The sequence below is a fragment of the Temnothorax curvispinosus genome, unplaced genomic scaffold, assembly GCF_003070985.1.
Source record: "Temnothorax curvispinosus isolate PA1 unplaced genomic scaffold, ASM307098v1 QBEX01009742.1, whole genome shotgun sequence".
NCBI classification, from domain to species: Eukaryota; Metazoa; Arthropoda; class Insecta; order Hymenoptera; family Formicidae; genus Temnothorax; species Temnothorax curvispinosus.
The window spans coordinates 39,113-57,324 of record NW_020219522.1 but is presented as its reverse complement, the minus strand read 5'-3'; the positions used below and the strand labels follow the sequence as shown (position 1 = coordinate 57,324).

The window sequence follows — 18,212 nt, the reverse complement described above, 5'->3', positions numbered from 1 at the left end:
GATCGCGAATCGAGGAACGCATCAATTTCTCATTTGTCGGACTTAAATGACGTTCGTTATTCGGAAATATCGACTAGATATTTCCGTTATTATGAACTGAAAAATCGGAGATTTTCTACTTTATACTGCCATATTAGAAAAAAATATCTCTTTTTCTTTTATAGCTACTGAACAAATGCGACGATTCGCTAAGCTAATTAATTTGCACTAGTTGCGAAATTCCTACTTGTATTAAAATAAATAAATATATATATATGTACATATTTTATTATATCATCGAGAGCCTTCTCATTAATCCTGTAATTGTAATTAGTGTAGTTGCAATGCGTTAAATTTTCTTGAAATTACAAGCAAGGACGAAGATCAATTATATCTATTTCGTAAATCAGTGAAACGTAGATTTATATTGAGTAACATGAGAGATTGTGAGAAACTGTTTACATTGTGAAATTTCCGATTCCTGATAACGATGTTTGTTGCGAAATGAATATCTATAGTTCTTTTTCTTAAGCATAATATCGTAGAATTATTTTTTCTTCGATCCTTCGATGCGTAAGAGGTCGTTCCGAGACTATGCAGTATTAACTTTTGATATTCTCTTTCAATAATCTTTGACAGATGTTTTTCCCATATTTTAGATGATTTGTAGGGAAACTTTAAGAATATTTTTCGACACTATTCAATTCGAAATCATCAAGGCAATTTAGGCTATTATAAAATTCATTAGTTGCGCATACAAGGTTAATTCATTTTCTCTCTCTCTCTCTCTTTTTCTCTCGTTCTCTCTGTTGTAACATCGCTTCGAGGTACAAATATAGCTTGAGACAGCGGAGTGAGAGTGATCCATCGGATCGGGGCAAGAAAGCGGCCGCTGGCTCCACCTACGAAGGCGCGACGAGTCGAAGAGAAAGAGAGTGGCCCGTTTTTCCCCGTCGTTCCCGCGCTTTTCGAACTCGCGCGGGCTCCAGCTCGAATTACTCCGCGCTCGCGCTATCGGTCGCGGTTCGCGATTCCGCGCACAACAGGAAGAACGAGCCGTCGCGTCGCGTCGCGTCGGATCGCGCGTGTAGCCAAGTAGTCTCGCGGCTGCAGCCGGATACGGCAATTCTCCTCGTGCTATAGATACTCGTGCGATATCGCGCGAGTTAGGCCCGAGACAAAGGCGCGAAACGAACGAGTTTCATCTTTCATCTCCCGCATCGCGTCTCCACAAAGTGGAGGCGTACCGAAAAAAATAAAGGCAAAATTGTCCGTCTCTTTCCCTCCTTTTCCTTCCCTCCCTCGCGCGCGCGACGCCGAGTTCTGAAAATCGATAAAAAAGGAAGAGAGAGAGAGAGAGAGAGAGAGAGGAAGGGTTCATTTCAACGGGGGCGGGCCTCTTCGCTCGCTCGATCGCGCGCCAAAACGCGGATGCTGCGAGCTCTCTCCGAATTTCATTCGGCGACGGTGCCTGATGGCTTCTCGAAGGGATCAAGCGCCAGGGAGAGCGCGACGCACGCTTCGCTTTTCGACCACGTGTTATCGCCGAAAACGTCGCGCGAATTTCTTCTTTCCGCCACACGTGGCCGTGGGATTTAAATTACGTTTCGGGATGCGCGAAAGGCGGGCAGTGGCGCCCTACGCTTTATCCGAATTTCAGGAGGAGGCGTTTTATCGATCCTATATGCGCCGCGTGGGCAGTACCTCCTGACATCCGATTCGTTGCGCACGTCAGACGGAAATAGAGGCGCCCAGATAGAATCCGGGGTGACAATGAATTCGCCATGGCGACCGCCGCCAAGTCGCGGAGGTGGCGGAGGCCGTGGAGGAGGATATAGAGCGCGAGCGCGGGACGCGCGTCCTCTTCCCCCCCCCCCCTCCCCTCCCCCCCCCCCCTTCTCTACCCCCCCCCCCCCCCCTCGTGAGGGAAACAACCCCCACCGGGCGAACGCCACGAAAACCGTCGTATATGCGACGAGAGTCATTCACTCCCTTTTTCGCCGGTTCGCGGGATTCTCGCTTCCCGCGCCGGTTTTTACCGGATGACACCGGATAACGCGAGAGCGAGGCAAGGGCGAGCCTGATGATAATGGCGTATCCCTCCCCCGAAAAGCCCGCTTGGAACACCGAAAGGAGAAAGGCGCGACCTCCGCTTTGCGAGCGCGCGATCTCCTCTCCTCCGGCGATCATTGAGAGGATACTCGGCGCGCACACGCACGCACGCGCGTGGATTCAGCATGATTTTTTGCTTCGCCCATCGCGCGCTGCCCGTCGATTTATCTCTCTCTCTCTCTCTCTCTCTTTCTTTTTCCCTCTTCCTCGTCGGCGCTCTCCCGCCTCGCCAATTCCACCCTCCTCTCGCGCGCTTTTCGAACGCGTGGCATGAGCATCACACACACACGCGCGCGGTTCTCCTAGCCGCCACATTCGCGCTATAAAGAAGCAACTTTACGCCGCGCCTCCACAGTCTCGCGATCGTCGCCGCGTCGCGCGCAGAAGCGGGATCTTCGTTATCCAGGAGCGCGAACGATCGCGACACCGACGTATGTATCGTACACGCACGCCACGCACGCAATCTCGTCGTTCGTCCATCCGCTCGTTCGTCCCCCGGTGCGCAACGCGACCAGTTGCGCGATGCGCGTTGCGATCGTCGTCGGCCGTCGCTGCGTCCTCTTATCAGCGGTGCGCGAGAGCGTTTTGCGACGCCGTTCGACGCGATGACTTAGAAACGCACACGCTGTTCCGCGAAAGTCCGCGACGTCGACGCCGAAGAGAATGAAAAACTAACCGCCCGGGTAGGGTGGGTATCTCCTCGGGGGTGAAATACGCGAGAGAGAAGGCTGGAAGTTCTAACCCTTTGAAATTGTGCGCGACGTGTTTACCGCTTAACAGCGAACGATGGTGCACGCGTATCGCCCTGATTGCTCGCGCCTCGATTGTTCCCTCGTGTACGCGAGCTCGTGTATTGATTCGCGAAAAGATCCCATATACTTATGCCCGGTCGCGTTGCAAAATCAAGTTATCACCCGCGCGGCCTTAATTCATCTCGGGCTTGGTTACACACAGGTGTTTTTGCAGAGACGCGTGTCTTTTCTATATCGCTTGAGACGTGACAGACAGACGCGTCTTGTTCAAGTTTTACTTCGCTCCAAGCAGATGCATCTTGCTATACGAAGACGTCGCCGACGATGTCTTCATATGTCTTGTTCCCTTCAATTTGATCTTTTACGTTTTTTCGCGCGATCGAAAGTTTTTCCACGCAATCGCCATCCTATTTCCTTCCGCTGGGAAAAAAAGTTTATATAAAAAAAGTTTCTGAAGGCTGCGCGAACGATTATGGGGTCCGAAGGTTATCGGAATTAATCAGGGACGAGGCGGCGGAATCGGAGAGCTTAAATTTGGAGCAAGGGCACCCGTTAAGGGACACTTAGGGCCTCCCGATCCCTCTCCCGCGCTCGATTGTGCGCCGCGAGTCAAGGCGGTAATCGCCGAATCGACGAACGCTGGCCGGCCGAGCGTGAAACGAAGCTATTCCGCGCGATTAGCTCACCGGTCGATCTTTTCTCTCTGTGCCGTAATTAAAGCTGTCAAACCGCTCAACGCGCCTCGTAATCGTCGCTTGTCCCGAACCCGTTCCGTTTTCTACGCCGCCGACGATGCTAATCGAATCGGATGCATGCGACGTGTGAATTTGCTCAATAACAGCGAATAAATTACATCGCGCCTAGGGCGCTTACCAATCTTCTGACGCGACAAGTACGGCATTCTAAGCAAATGTCAGTTATTCGTAATCATTGAAATTGTAGCAAATTGCTAATAATTTGAGAGAGAGAGAGAGAGAGAGAGAGAGAATTTGAGAAGGGGGAGAGATGTACAATTCGATAAAATGCGCTATTTTCGTTACGATTGATTTACTACCTCTAGGATCAACAGCTGTTTGTCTTTCACGTTAAATGTAACGTGTTATGTAACAGATTACACGCCGCGCACGTGTTGCATCAGTTGCGCTGACTAGAATTCATCGATCGAAGAGTTCAAAGAGAAAGAGAGGGGGGAGCAATAAAGAGACGGGGTGGGAGAAGAAGGAGAGATTCTTTATAAAGTAATATTAAGATATTAAATACGGAGATAAATTGAAGTAAAAAGGAAGACGTGAAATTTGACGACGTGCACCTTCCATTGACGGGATAACAAGTGTCAAAGCTTTAACGAGACAAACACATCTGCCGCTGGGCGCGTTACGCCGAAAAGAGTAAACAGTAACGACATCGGATTATGTATTCAAGCGGATTTGTTTGCGCTCGCGAAGAGCACTCGTTCCGCGACGCGCGTTACGTAAAAACACGATCGGCAATTATTGCTCATTAATATCCATGCGTTTGATCACAGGCGCGGTGTTAAAAATAAATGCTAAAATACGTCGATATAGGCGGGGAATAATCCTGCGGTATGGGTTTCAAAAAGTATTAGGGATATTAAGATTCAGCGTACCTACTATTAATATCACAGCGTACATCGTTAATGTTCTGTTGCAGATAACAACAAAGGTGGCTGTTTGCTCATCGATCGACGTGATATCGTCCTTGCGAATCTCAAAGAGCACTCGCGGTTATTGCGTTTCCGTGTCTCCCACCGTCTCCAAGGGCTGTCTCCGTCGTTATCTGTCGAAGTAGCATCCTCGTGTCGTCAAAGGGTTAACAACGGGAGTGACGTTCGAAGGAGGAAGGAGAGAAGAGAGTGAGAGAGTAGACGGAGAGGGAAGGCTCGTTTTCCGAGCGAGGGGCACGTCGAGCGTAGCCGAAACGGGAGTAGAATCACCCCCGCCGTCCGCGGACACCGCTGGATCGTCATAATCGAGTGGACAAACCGCCGACAAACAATAGGGACCTGGCCGGTGGCTTCCGATGGGGTCGTAGCCGCCGCATGCAGCGCGCGCGTATTCGTAACAGTATATCGCGATGATAGGCTAGAGCCGGTAGCGGCAGGAAGAGATCGTCGTAGGGGGAGATCGCCATAGCGTAATCGTACCACCCAAGGTGGCACAGATTGAGAGCCCCATCAGCATACATCCTCTCCTGGCTAACGAGATACCCAGCGTGTCCATCCAGTTCGTGCGCGCCGTTACGCCGCTCGCCGCTCGTCAGCTTCCGATCGGCCGAATCGCGTCGACGAGTCAGAAAATTCTGGCGCGAGTCGGAAGAAGGAAGAGAGAAAAAGAAAGAAAGAGAGAGAGAGAAAGAGAGAGAGAAAAAAAGGCCGGTCGGGATTTAGCGCTTAATCAACGTTGGAGCATCTAATCCTTCATCCCCGTCATCCACGCGCGCCTGTCCTCGATCTCATTTTTTTTCCTTTGTCCTCCATCGCGTCTCATCCCTCTCGGCTTAAATCGCGCCGCGAGCGTCACCACCTCGGCGTTTCACTCAGAGAAGAAACGGCGGCTCGAGAGTGACAGAGGGGGAGAGAGAGGCAGGCAAATTCGCTCTTAGTGCCCCTCGACGATCCAGCTCCGGCGATTCTCTTCCCCATCGGGACGCCCGCCGCTTCCGGCTAACTGGAAGTGAACGCTCTATGTAAACGATTGCCGAGCGCGGTTCTCATTGGAACACACAGGACGCAGGAAGCGCATCATGGAAGTGGCAAGCGAGCTGTAAGTACGATCTCTCCAATCACGTGAAATGTCGCTATTTTTATTTCCTCTCGTCGCTTTAACGATTGCCCCTGTGACTTGTAAACGACGCGATTGATGATTGATAAACGGCGATATCTTGATCAAGTTTGCATTTGCTCACACAGTACGCGAATATCATTCTCGAAACGGATTTTTTCCTTCTTATATTCTGACGCAACTGCTCGGTCATTTGTTTGGATTGTTTTACATTTTATTATGATGAGCTATCATCATCAGACTGCTGATAACCATATGCGACACGTGTGTATCAAATAAACTTTACCCTCTGCCATTTGAATCTCTTGACCCAGTTGCCCCCCTTTTTCCCCCGAAATTTGGAGTCTAGACCTATAAAAAAATGTCACGTAATTTTCGATAAAGACAATTTTAAGAAATCAACTTTAAAAACAGTTTTTTCACATATTATTTCATTCGAATGTGTTTTTTGATATTTGAAATATAAGTATGAACGTTTCAATCTCTCAAATTGTTTGGCAGTTGATTAGCGTTATTTTTCCAGACTTTTATGTGTATATTATCTTTATAGCATTTTTTAATACTTTTAATTCTAAGAATTATCACCTTTTTGCGTGCACACACTTGACACGTGGCAAAATATAAATTATTCGTATTGGTTTATTTAGGTTGCATGTTGACTTTTAGGCCTAATTAAATGGATTTTAATTTTGCTAATAAATAACACGTATAGGAGGACCAATTTCAATTTTGTCTCGTGATGATATCGCATGTCTCTCACTTTCTCTCTTATAATTTTATTTCCCATGATATTTTTTGCTACGTCTCACGCGATAGTCGTGATAAAATATGCGCGAGTTAGCAAGTTACGACGATTTAATCGTATTTAAGCTAAATTTTAAATTAGTATATCATTAACTTCTACCATGAATATGAAAAGGTCGTAACTTTTTATTTACGATTTAGTGATTAAATCGTAAATGAAGAGTTACGATCTAGTCATTCTAGTCATAGTAGAAGTTAATGACGTACTAATTATATACTGAACAATAATTTAGAGTTAAGCTGAAACGTGTAAAGCGATTAAAAATCATCGTAACTTGACGCATATTTTATCGCGATAGGATATGTTTAAACTTCTAATCGTTCGCTGCGCGACTGTCACAGCAAAAAAATATCGCAACGATTAGAAAATAAACATTATAAGAAAAAAAGACACGTAATACGCGTTTATCTCATATTACACCGCCTGATATATAAATAGCATGTCGATAGTTCGATTTATGTATCTGAAGATTAAGACGAGATATTTTACGTAATTTAATCACTGCAACTCGCTATTAAAAATGGCAAAATCGCATTTCAACGACGAGTATTCGCGCGGTGAATGGAAGTCACCCTGCGTGTATATATGCAGTTGATCCATTATACGCCGCCGTCGTATATCGTATTCAGCGGCAGCGAGATTCATTGGCACAGAATTCCATAATGGCAACAGCGGGTACGGGTGCTCGACGGCTGCTCATTAAATCATTGTTAAGCCCGTTCTTTGTGATAAGGAACAGAGAGGAGAAGACGGTTGCGCCCGCGCGCGCGCGCGCGCGCAGCGCATAAGAAATCATCGCCAATTCTAATGAGAATGTGCGTAGAGATACAGCTTCCGCGACGGTGCGTTCCGTCGATGAGCTTCTCGTCTCGAGAGGACGTGCCTCTTTTAGACGACACAGATCACAATTGGCAAAAAAATTTTATTTATAGCTTTATGTCACGTATCGTGCATTCTGATACGCATGGCCTGTACACACACACGCATTTTGCTTTTTCACTTCTCTTTTACGTTGCCTGGTATAAAAGATTGTAAAAAATTTCGTGCAAATCGTAAACCGCCCAAATTGTATTCTGAAATCTAGTGACGTAGGCTGCTCGATTACAAAAAGAAATATAAAAAAGGGGAGGGCTAAGAATAGATTGAGAAAGAGTTAAAAACAACGAAATGTATGATTAACAAAACTTATAGTTGAATGAGAAGTGCGAGCTTGAGACACGATCCGCTGGGTATACGCCAATGAAATGTATTATCGCGAATGCGAAACTGTGAGCGACATAGAAGCTGCACACGTATATCCTTACTGCTGATAAGGAAATACGTGCTCCGCCTCTATCGCGTTAAGCGCTACAACTGCAAATGTATCTCTTATCTCGTGCGATCACCACAGTCGATAGAATTTGATTTAGCAGACTAGACGCGTGCCGTCTTCGTTTATTTTTATATCGCGTGAGAGATCTTGCGTATAGAATTACCTACTCTTATAATCGGTTCATCATATTGACTCGGGATAACGAATGCTTCGATATAAGGTTCCTAACGTCGCGAGATTAAGACATTCTTTCCTCCTATGATTTCGCTTTTCATCAAAGGTTTGCAGCTTCCGATCGTCCGTACAGATGTCGGTTACAATGTGCACGCGCGTAATACGTGCCATGTAAAACCGGTTACCGTAGTTTGCGTGCTAATTATTCAATTCAAATGCAGAAGGACAGGCGGTAAAGATACAAAAAGTCAAAAGGCTGCATGGTTTTTATGGAAGTTTTTACCCGTCGGCCGTACAACATCTGAAATTAGACATCATTTCGACGCGCACGTTCTTTACTTAATGACTATGCAAAAAAGTCAAAACCGAGACGTCAAAATTCGAAGCAAATATTGACGAAGTAAGAAATTCTACCTTTACATCTTTCCTTATCTCTTTCCGTCTCTTCTTCCTTTCCGTGAATGAAATATTAAGCATCAACGAGATTATGAGTAGTACAGAAAATCTTTTTAGGCTTACGTCCAATAATGACGTTGGCTTTTCAAAATAAACAAGAGAAAGAGAGAAAGAGAGGAACGAAGGGAGAGATCTAGCATAGTAAATCTTCTGTGTGCAACTTCTTACGTAAGCGCGTATTCAACAAGTTGTTTGCCGAAGATAATTTTGGAACTTTTAGCCCGAGCCAACGTCGAGGGATTGAGTATTTAGCACGATGCCCGCGTGTCATTCTGCAACAGCTCGATTCCAATTAATACCTGTGCTCTATTGATTTATTCATCCATTCGTCGCTTCGCTTTATATTTGGGGCAATTAAAAACTGGAGCGTGAGAGAGGCGGCGCGGCGCGAGGGGGTCTGCATTATTCCCGTTTCTAACTATGCTTAATTATCTCTTTCACGCTGATCTCTTCTAACACACAAATTGCGGCTACTTATTATTCTTATTTCTAACCACGCTTAATTCTTCCGCGCTAATCCATTCTAACCAGCTTGCGGCTACTTTAATAGCGTAGCCGCAAAGGATACTTGCTCTGCCAAGCCGATCGCCGATTTTATGCTTTCCGCGAAATACATATGGCGGCATTTGTTCAAGAGCCGTGAAATTTTTACTTCCGACGTCATATATCTCGTTAAACGAAAAAGATTCCAATTGACCGTTATTCGAGACGAGCGCGTCGAACACGCGGCAAGGTGATACCCTTTAACTCGGTATTCAGTGCAATTCATGAATGTTGTCGATTAACCGTAATATAAAACCGCGGAAAAAAACCGTACAATGCGAAACTATATATAGAGTAACTTGGCCGGAAACGCGCCGGGATCTATCATCGTAGCCTGACATTAATTCTCAGGGACGATGTTTTCCCATCTGTCCGCGAGTCCGGAATGTCCGGATTATTTTTCAACGGTCGCGTGAGGCTAATCGTGTCATACAGCATCTGCGAATGACGTTATGCGCCGAGCATTGTGTCGCGCTATCGACGAATTAACTGGCGCAATTAAAACTCATCTCATACGTCGCGTCGTCCGTTTACCTCGACATTCTCATTCATCGCGGGAACTCACACTCGCTGTATTCATCGCGTTGCGAAATTTGATGGAAAAATCCCGGACCAGAGTCGTGTCGAAGTACAGAGCTGTTTAGAGAATTCTTGACGATAAGATAAAAATACCGGCCAGTGTGTCAGTAAGAACAGAGAAGTAGGTCACGATCCTCTCCCCCGTGACGTTACCATCTCGGCGCGACGGGTTTGCGCCGGAACTTCGGTACGAGAGACGGAAATAATGGAAACATCCGCGAAACGATCCATGACGAACGCCCACGTCGCGTGCGCGACTATCGCGCTCGCCATCGTTACCGTGTAGCCAAAGGCTTCGTTAGCCTGGGAATTTGTCACCGCTCGACATTGCGATCCTCCTTCTTCTTGTTATTAACGCGAGCCACGCGAGAAATGACGTTCGAATGGGCTCGAGCGGTGTCACGCACCGGTTTACGGTCACGCCGCCGCGCCGCGCGTACCTATAACATTCGCGACTCGCGTGTAGACCCGGAAGATCTTCGAGACGCTCGCGAGAGAACTTGGCGGAGACCGCCCCGGGTTTTCAACGTCCCGGTCCACGCTGCAGCCTCCGAGCGTTCCACTTGTTAAGTTACACGAGTAATCTGATATCCATTCCCTGCCGACAAAATAACCGAAATCAAGATTTATTGGGCGATGTTATATTAACATCGATGACATCATCGGCGACCATTGGTATTAGGACGCAACACCGTCCTTTCGTAACGAGCGTTAGATAGACGTGCCCGTGTCCTTGATCGATGACGCAATCGCGGATAAAAAAACTCACGCTGACATACGCATCTCTATCCGGTTTTTGAATGGCACGTGCGAGATACTTGCCATCGGGGGTCGGTGACATTTTACAATGACGGTTTTCGCCTAATCCTAAGAATTGATAATTGACAAAGATAGACCATTGACAAGTTGTGCGTATTCGTGTTCTAATAACTCTCCTTTCAGCTGCTCATGCAAATGGGCTCACGGTTCACCTCCATTGCCTTATACGTTCCTTTACACGCCGTCACGCCGCATAACCGCGTGGGACGAATTTTGTGTTTTACTTAATCGCATCGCTCGGATCGTAAAAACTGCTAGAACTTGAGTTATTACAAAAGTCGTGTGGTTGCATACGCGAGACGTATTTATTTATGCCACATGGAAACACCACACAGCGTAGCGCCGACGTCTATAAATAATCAGAGATTCCTTCATGTTTCAGTTGATCGCGTTTTATTCTCCAAAAATATTGTATGAAATCTAATGAAAATTAGCAATTGAAAGTGTTGGTTTTTAATAAAAAAAAAGAAAAAAAAGAGAAAGCATCGTTTGCATTTTAAGACGACAAATTAATTTGTTTTCCACGTGTATTTGCTGCACCTGCTCTGTATTGTCGAATTAAAGCAATAAGCGCGACACTATATAAAGCTTATCATTCGCTTGATCCGGTTAATTCCGTAACAGCTTCGTATTAGCAAGCACATAATATAACGTAATAATAAAAATACATTCTTAATTGGCGCAAATACATAACAGCGACGTTCTCCAATAGGAGAACGACAGTTCGTTATCTTGCAATATGTTAAGAGTTCCTGCGATGACAATTCGCAGTGCAATTTCTCGTCTTTTGTAAGTGCAACGCGCGTGGGTGCTGTCGATACTTCCTTAATTGTCTGACGTACTGTATCGCGATAAAGACGATTCGCCTTGGCAGCGATGATTTTTCTACTATCCAAGCCTTAATCGAATCCTAATCGATCAGCATAATCGTATTACTTTTCCGATTTCGAATTGGAAATATCTTGCATCTCTCTTTTTCTGCATGACAAAGCGCGCGCTTCTTATGCGGTTATCTTCTGGCTATGTTTCTTCGTGGACGCTGCTGAGATTGCATTATGTGCACTTCAGAGAATTAGAAGATTTGAAACCTTGTGTCGCTTGAAATAGTCGATGGTTTAAAACAGTTCCCAGTTAACTGCGGAAGAGGCCGGTAATCCTCGAAAGGTGCCAGGTTCGATAAATCTGAGTTTTAAGAAGAATTGTTTATAGCCACGCGTTGTCGTGTGAAGTGCCGCTGCCAACAATCGGGAAACGTGCAAACCGTGTGCGTTAATCTTAGATCTACATACCATAAAAGAGTGCTAAGTGTTGAGATAAACCGTACGATTGTCCGGGAATTGAGAGTAGTGCAGAAATGAAAATATTTCAAATGCAATTGTTTCGCGATATTTAGCGATGTTATAATTAAGATATTAATTTCGCAGACTAAATTCTCATGATTATTTTATAAATTGTTTTGTATATTCCAAGTGTAATTCGTTTCGCGATATTCAACGATGCTATGAGGTATTAATTTCGCAGACTAAATTCTCGTGATTATTTTATAAATCGTTTTATATATTCCTGGTACGAGTATTATGGACGCTGACGGAACAGGGTAAGCGAAATTTATTTACGATTTCGAGCGAGACGCGAGAACAGAAAATATTGTATCGGACGATCGTAATAATCATGACGAAAATAACAATAAATAAATTTCGTAAAACCTAGATATGCAAATTTTAAAGGCTATTTATTAAACTATATTTTGATTTAATTTTTGCAACGTTATATGAGATAATTACGATAAGAGATAAGCGTTACGTAAAAGGTAATAAAAGACTCATTAGTTAACTTACGTCGATCACAAATAAACGTGTTTATATAGAAATAAAAATCCTATGTTTTCAAAGCTAACGCTAAGGTTGATATTGGAATTAACCATGAATATCCCGTAAGTGATTATAAATTCGCCGGAGATTACTATATGATTTTGTTGGTGTAATTTGGGAGAAATATTATCTATGTAACATAAAACAAAAAAATTTTCCGACGTATTAAACGTATAGTTATATTGCCTGTCAACATGTAAGAATAGACACCCATTACAAAGAGTTTTATGTCATTGTTATCAGTTTTTCAAGGTATATGGAAAATACGAAAAAGTCACGTTTATTGCGAGGAATATTAACTCTTCGAGCATCTGCTGCTGTATGTTACAGCAGTCATCTCGAAGCCGGCACGTTTACACGTCGAGTGCCAGACAGAGTATCTATCTTTCAAATTAGATGAAATATGTGGGTGTTATATTATATATAACTGTATCTTTTCGCGAGAGATCGTCTCGAAACTCAGGAAATAATATATACATATAATAGAAACAATTTGCGTAGTTTTAAAAGGCATTAAAGTTCGTATCTTTCAAGATTTACGCGTTATTAGTGAGTTATTTATAATAATGAATCTACGAAGCAATATCCTGACAAAACGTTCATAGTGAAAATGATCGAATTTTCAAAGGGAAAAAGAATTTTGCCGTGAAGAGAGAAGAGTTGTAAAAGTTGAAAACGTTATCAATGCGTTCCAGGTCACCGCTATCGGGGACGGAGAATCAGGGCAGAATCAAGGAGAGGAGCTCGTATTACCCCCAAGAACCCAGCAAGAGGCCGCAGACCAGGGGGCAGAAGGTGCGATCATGTCTGGGCCATAACGCGCTAACTATACTTACAGTCTCCGGCGTTGTCGGCGGCGTGGTACTCGGCATCATATTGCGAACCACGCGGGAGAAATGGACGCCCCGCGAGATCATGTACATCAATTACTTCGGCGACCTGTTCCTGCGGATGCTCAAGAGCTTGATCCTGCCGTTGATTATCTCGAGTCTGGTGTCGGCCATCGGCTCGCTCGATCTGTCGCTCAGCGGCAGGATCGGCGCTCGCGCGATTGGCTATTACATGGCTACGACCATCTGCGCGGTTATATTAGGTCAGTGAAAAAAAGCCTGATTTAGCTCGTCGCGACGAGTTCAAGATTATTTTGTATCGCGAAGAATAAAAGCCGAGCGATAAGGCTGAAGAAACCTCCGTCCAGATATAAGCATAATTAATACGGAAAGCTCAATACGATTGCGTATTTTCGCGTACAGTTGGATATGCGTTTAACGTTTTAAATAACGAGGTTAAATGATACGATTGCTCACATCAGTGGCGCGAATCGCGTTCAAGGGATCGTGGCGTCTCGTCGCATCGTCGTCGCGACAGCGCGCGGGCAATGATGCATTTCTCAGAAACGGTAAACGCGATGCGGCAGATGCCGCGCAACAGTACCCGCCGGCATTTACATATCTGGTCGCGGAGGGAATGCGCCTGATAGCCCTGAATTCTCGTGACTCATCTCGGTTAATTAACGCGCACGACCGAGCGGAGAATCGAGCGCGAACGACGCGACAGACAACACAAATTAGCGGCAGATTACTCGGCGACATTATCGCGGAGAGTTCGCGCTGCTTTACAATATTTTGCAACGTCGGAAAAATATGACGTTTTATATTGCGTTAGTCCGGAGATTAGACCGGTTATAACTTGAAACTCTTTGCTTACGTATCGCACTTTTCCCTCTTCTTCTTTTTGCAGCATTATATCGCGCCAGCTGAACAGTTTCTATTTCTCGTCATTGTGTCACCGCACTTATCTTGCCGATTTTTTATTGCGACCGCTAAGGTTATTCGTCGCTCGTTTGCCCCCGCGATTGATTAAATGAATGACAAAAATGCGAAATATCCAACTGCCGAAAGCGCATAACAGTTGTCGGTTAAACTATGATCTTAGGTATAATTCTCGTCATGTCGATCCAACCTGGTGTCGGGAGTTCCGCACAGGAAAGCAAAAGGCCGGCGCAAAACGTTTCCACTATCGACACGTTGATGGACCTAGTGCGCAACATGTTTCCGCCAAATTTGGTTCAAGCGTGTATCGCCCAACATCGAACCGAGCCCAAGCTACCCGAGAATTCCAGTGGTAATAATCACTTTAGCGATAGAAGAATATTTTCAATTAAATCAAATAGCAAATTTCGACCAATTTTTTAAGTTATTTTTACCCGTAAATATCACGTTTAAATTAATGTTGCCTATTAGTTCCCATGGATGAATGGGAATTGGAGGAGAAAGTAGTCTCGGGCTCCAACATCCTCGGACTCGTCGTCTTCGCGACGGTGTTGGGCATCACCCTCGGTAAAATGGGACCGAAAGCGAAGCCACTGTTGAACTTCTTCGACTCGCTATCCGGCGCTATGATGCTGATCACCAACTGGGTGATATGGTAAGACTCGCAAATAAACATCCGTTTCTCGAAACGCATTAATTTTCTCAAGAAAGACTCGCATAATCGTTACGTAACCATCGTGATCGCGTGATCAATTCTGTCGTGATAATTCTATCGTGTCATCTCGACTATAGATCAATTTTAGAAATTTATCAACTTTGATTTATTAATTTTTTAAATTCTTATTATCATTAATCTTGATTATATGTCTTATCGAACTTTTCGATTTGACATACTGCTATTTTACTTATTTATAAATTTGTTTCCAATTTTTTTCTTTTCAATTTTCTGAAATATCCCTCAAAATCGCCTTCGAATTAAGAATCTCGAGAATATTTCCGTATGTTACGTAGGCTGTCGCCGCTCGGTGTGCTCTCCCTGGTCGCTTCAAAGATCACGGAAATGAAATCGCTCGAAGAGATAGTCGGCCAGCTTGGGATGTATTTTCTGACCGTGTTGGTCGCCTTACTCATACATGGCTTCCTAGTGCTGCCTGGGATGTACTTCCTTCTTACAAAGAAGAATCCATATGTCTACATATCGCACATGGCAGAGGCGCTCGTCACTGCCTTCGGCACATCTTCGAGCTCGGCGACCCTGCCGCTGGCCATCAGCTGTCTCGAAGAGAAAAACGGCATCGATCCGCGTGTCAGCAGATTCGTCATGCCAATAGGCGCTACCGTGAACATGGACGGTACCGCCTTGTACGAAGCTGTAGCTGCCATTTTCATTGCGCAAGTGCGTAAAGTCGCCCTTTCCTTCGGACAGCTGGTAGCGATAAGGTGAGTACTTTTATTCATCTCGCGAAGAAAGATTTGCGTTTCTAATTTGGTCTATCTGTTGCATCTAATACTTTTTCTAGTATCACGGCGACCGCCGCCAGTATCGGTGCGGCTGGAATTCCGCAGGCCGGCCTAGTGACCATGGTGATGGTGTTGGACACGGTGCGACTTCCGGCCAACGATGTCTTCTTAATCATCGCGGTCGATTGGTTACTGTAAGTCCTCGCTTACGATACAATCGGGATTACAAAGAGCATCTTTAATGTGCGCGATGTGTTTGCATTTGCAGAGATCGATGTAGAACGACCGTGAACGTTATCGGTGACTCACTCGGCGCGGGGATCGTTCAGCATCTCAGCAGGAACGAACTCGCGGCATTGCCGCACACCACGCAGCAAACGCAAAACGGAGCCGATTGCCACGCGACCACGTCGATATGAGCTGGGACGTTCGTTAATCGTTAAACCGTGTCTCCTCGACCGACGATTACGAAACCGCTTCGCGATCGGAGGATCGGATCATCCACGGCAAACATATCGACACTTATCGCGCGGCTTATCGTTGGAATGTTGCCATAATTTCTTGAGCTTGCAAGAGTCGGAGTCAAATCCGAGGATTTAAGAATATATACGAGTAAATGAATTAAAATTAAAAATTAGGATTAAGAGAATATAAATAAATTTATGGACGACAACATGATATTACTTGTTACAGCCGTGTCATGTCTGAGATTTCTAATTTCTTTTAAAGTTTTTTATAAGTTATCCTAGAATTTTGAGGAATATATATAACGCCGTTGACGGGTATCTACATTTTCAATCGTATAACGACGGTCGACGATCGCGAGATGCGATCCTGACGAAGTGTTCTTGCGTACTCAGTGTTCCGCTTTTATATTAGTCAAATAATCAGTTTAGTATTAATTACCCTATATGCGAACCAGACTACGAACGAAGGGAGCAATCAACTGTACCGTATCATAATGCCATATCTGCGACAAATACACGCGGAATGCAATGAGGGCGCGCGAATTTCTTCATTCAGTTATGCGTATGCAAGTACTATAAAGAGAAAAATTACTTTCGTAGTCACTTAATTGACATCCATTCCGCGATACAAAATATAAATATACGTAACAATAGGGCAGTCACACGTCAGTTACTAACACGTAGCTCGCGGTGCGAGCAACGAGCGTTCTACAGATGATTTTGGAATATAAGTTATGTTTGAAACTAATTTTTTTTTAACTTTAGAAATTGTAGGCCCCATTAATTAGTGAATTTGCTTGTAAAATATATAAGCATATATATATATGCTTATATATGTATATGTATATTTGTCTTCCATTTTTGCGTTTGACAAGAATTACGCTTACAAGATACTGCAACGTATACAACACGTTACATTTCGTTCGAGCCGCATAATTCGCAGTCCGGTTTTTTCTTCCGCGAGTTATCTACGTTTCTTCGGATGATTATGCATTTAAGATTGCGGAACTCGTAAAAGATTCATAAAAAGCGAAACGGTGCTCTGAGAAATTGACTTTATCATTATCTGACACGACAAAGAGTCTCAAGAGTCTTATTATTTTTATATAGGACAATAGAAACGAGAATTACGTATGTAACGTTGCTCGCGCATATTATTCCGCGCGGCGATTATATATTAAAAAATATCGTCGCGCAGTTCGTGCCATACATTATTACCATCGTATCTCGAAGGTAGTTTTTACACCTACTGATATTCAGCGAATAAAAGCAAACTTAATGAGTTCGATGCCATTAGCAACAATCTACTGTGGGACTTGACCCTTAAGTATGAAGCAACGTTGATCATCTCACGCCTCCATAGCTCCTCGATTGAGAAAACGGGCATGCAACCATGCAAGTCCCTGCATTTTACATGTTTCTTCGCGCGATAAGAAAAAAAATTCCGTGACACAAAAATGTAAAAACGTTTCAAAAAACACGCGTTCAACCGTTGAGCATATATCAAACGACGAAAAGCAAAATCCGTACTTAAGGGTTGAAACACTTCTTTCTTTACACCCTTTTATCATTTGGCATAACAAGGATGACCGCTAAATTATTATGTCTTCGCGCGGCATGTAAAAAAATTATGTGGAAAAAATAACAAAATGATTAATAAACAAATTATCTGATCTATCACGCAAATTTTTTGGTCGAAGATCCTTTTGTTAATTTTTCGCGGAACTCTTTCCAGATTTATCTAAAAGGGAAACGTAAGTTTGGTGGACATGTCGTTATATTCGTATATATATGTATTATATAATTATACATATATCATATATATTGTATTATATAATTAACGAAAATGATCAACAAGAAAAATGATTCGTTAAAATTTTTGCATCATATCGCAAATGGAACCTGCAGGTGAGGCTAAAAAGAACGCGATTTTTTATGTGCTAAATAAAAATGAAATGTGTAGTATTTATTTTGTATGTGACGTAAATCTACTAAATGTTTTAATTAATGTTTTATTTAAACGGCCAGAATGCGGCGTATTTGAATACGGCATTTTTTATGCGTTAATTAAAAGTAAATGTACAGTTTATAGCATTTATTTTGCATGTAACGTGAATCTACTAAACGTTTTATTAATTAACATTTTATTTAAACGGCCGGAATGAATGCGACGCATTCGAATGCTGCCACACACGATTTCAATTAACGTGCTGCAAAGGTGCCATTTCTCGCTCGACGCTCATTTTCAGCCAGAGATTACAATTCGTAAGGAAATAATTCATGCGGTAGATATTCATCGCAAAGCTGTC

At 44.0% G+C, this 18,212-nt stretch overlaps 1 protein-coding gene across 3 annotated transcripts; it reads left to right on the top strand.

The window, feature by feature from the left end:
* The first annotated feature begins 2,420 nt into the window (after nucleotides 1-2,420).
* Nucleotides 2,421-17,583, top strand: LOC112459332 (excitatory amino acid transporter 1-like). 3 transcript variants are annotated; one of them, XM_025023368.1, is made up of 8 exons: nucleotides 2,421-2,522; nucleotides 4,515-5,626; nucleotides 12,899-13,296; nucleotides 14,139-14,327; nucleotides 14,447-14,630; nucleotides 14,987-15,415; nucleotides 15,496-15,630; nucleotides 15,705-17,583. In XM_025023368.1, the coding sequence occupies exons 2-8, from the start codon at nucleotides 5,607-5,609 to the stop codon at nucleotides 15,853-15,855; spliced, it is 1,506 nt and encodes a 501-aa protein (XP_024879136.1). In that variant the 5' UTR covers nucleotides 2,421-2,522; nucleotides 4,515-5,606; the 3' UTR covers nucleotides 15,856-17,583. The 3 variants fall into 3 exon arrangements, with proteins under 3 accessions (XP_024879136.1, XP_024879138.1, XP_024879137.1); XM_025023370.1 differs by lacking the exon at nucleotides 2,421-2,522 and adding an exon at nucleotides 2,657-2,774; XM_025023369.1 differs by lacking the exon at nucleotides 2,421-2,522 and adding an exon at nucleotides 2,657-2,779.
* The last annotated feature ends 629 nt before the right edge of the window (nucleotides 17,584-18,212 follow it).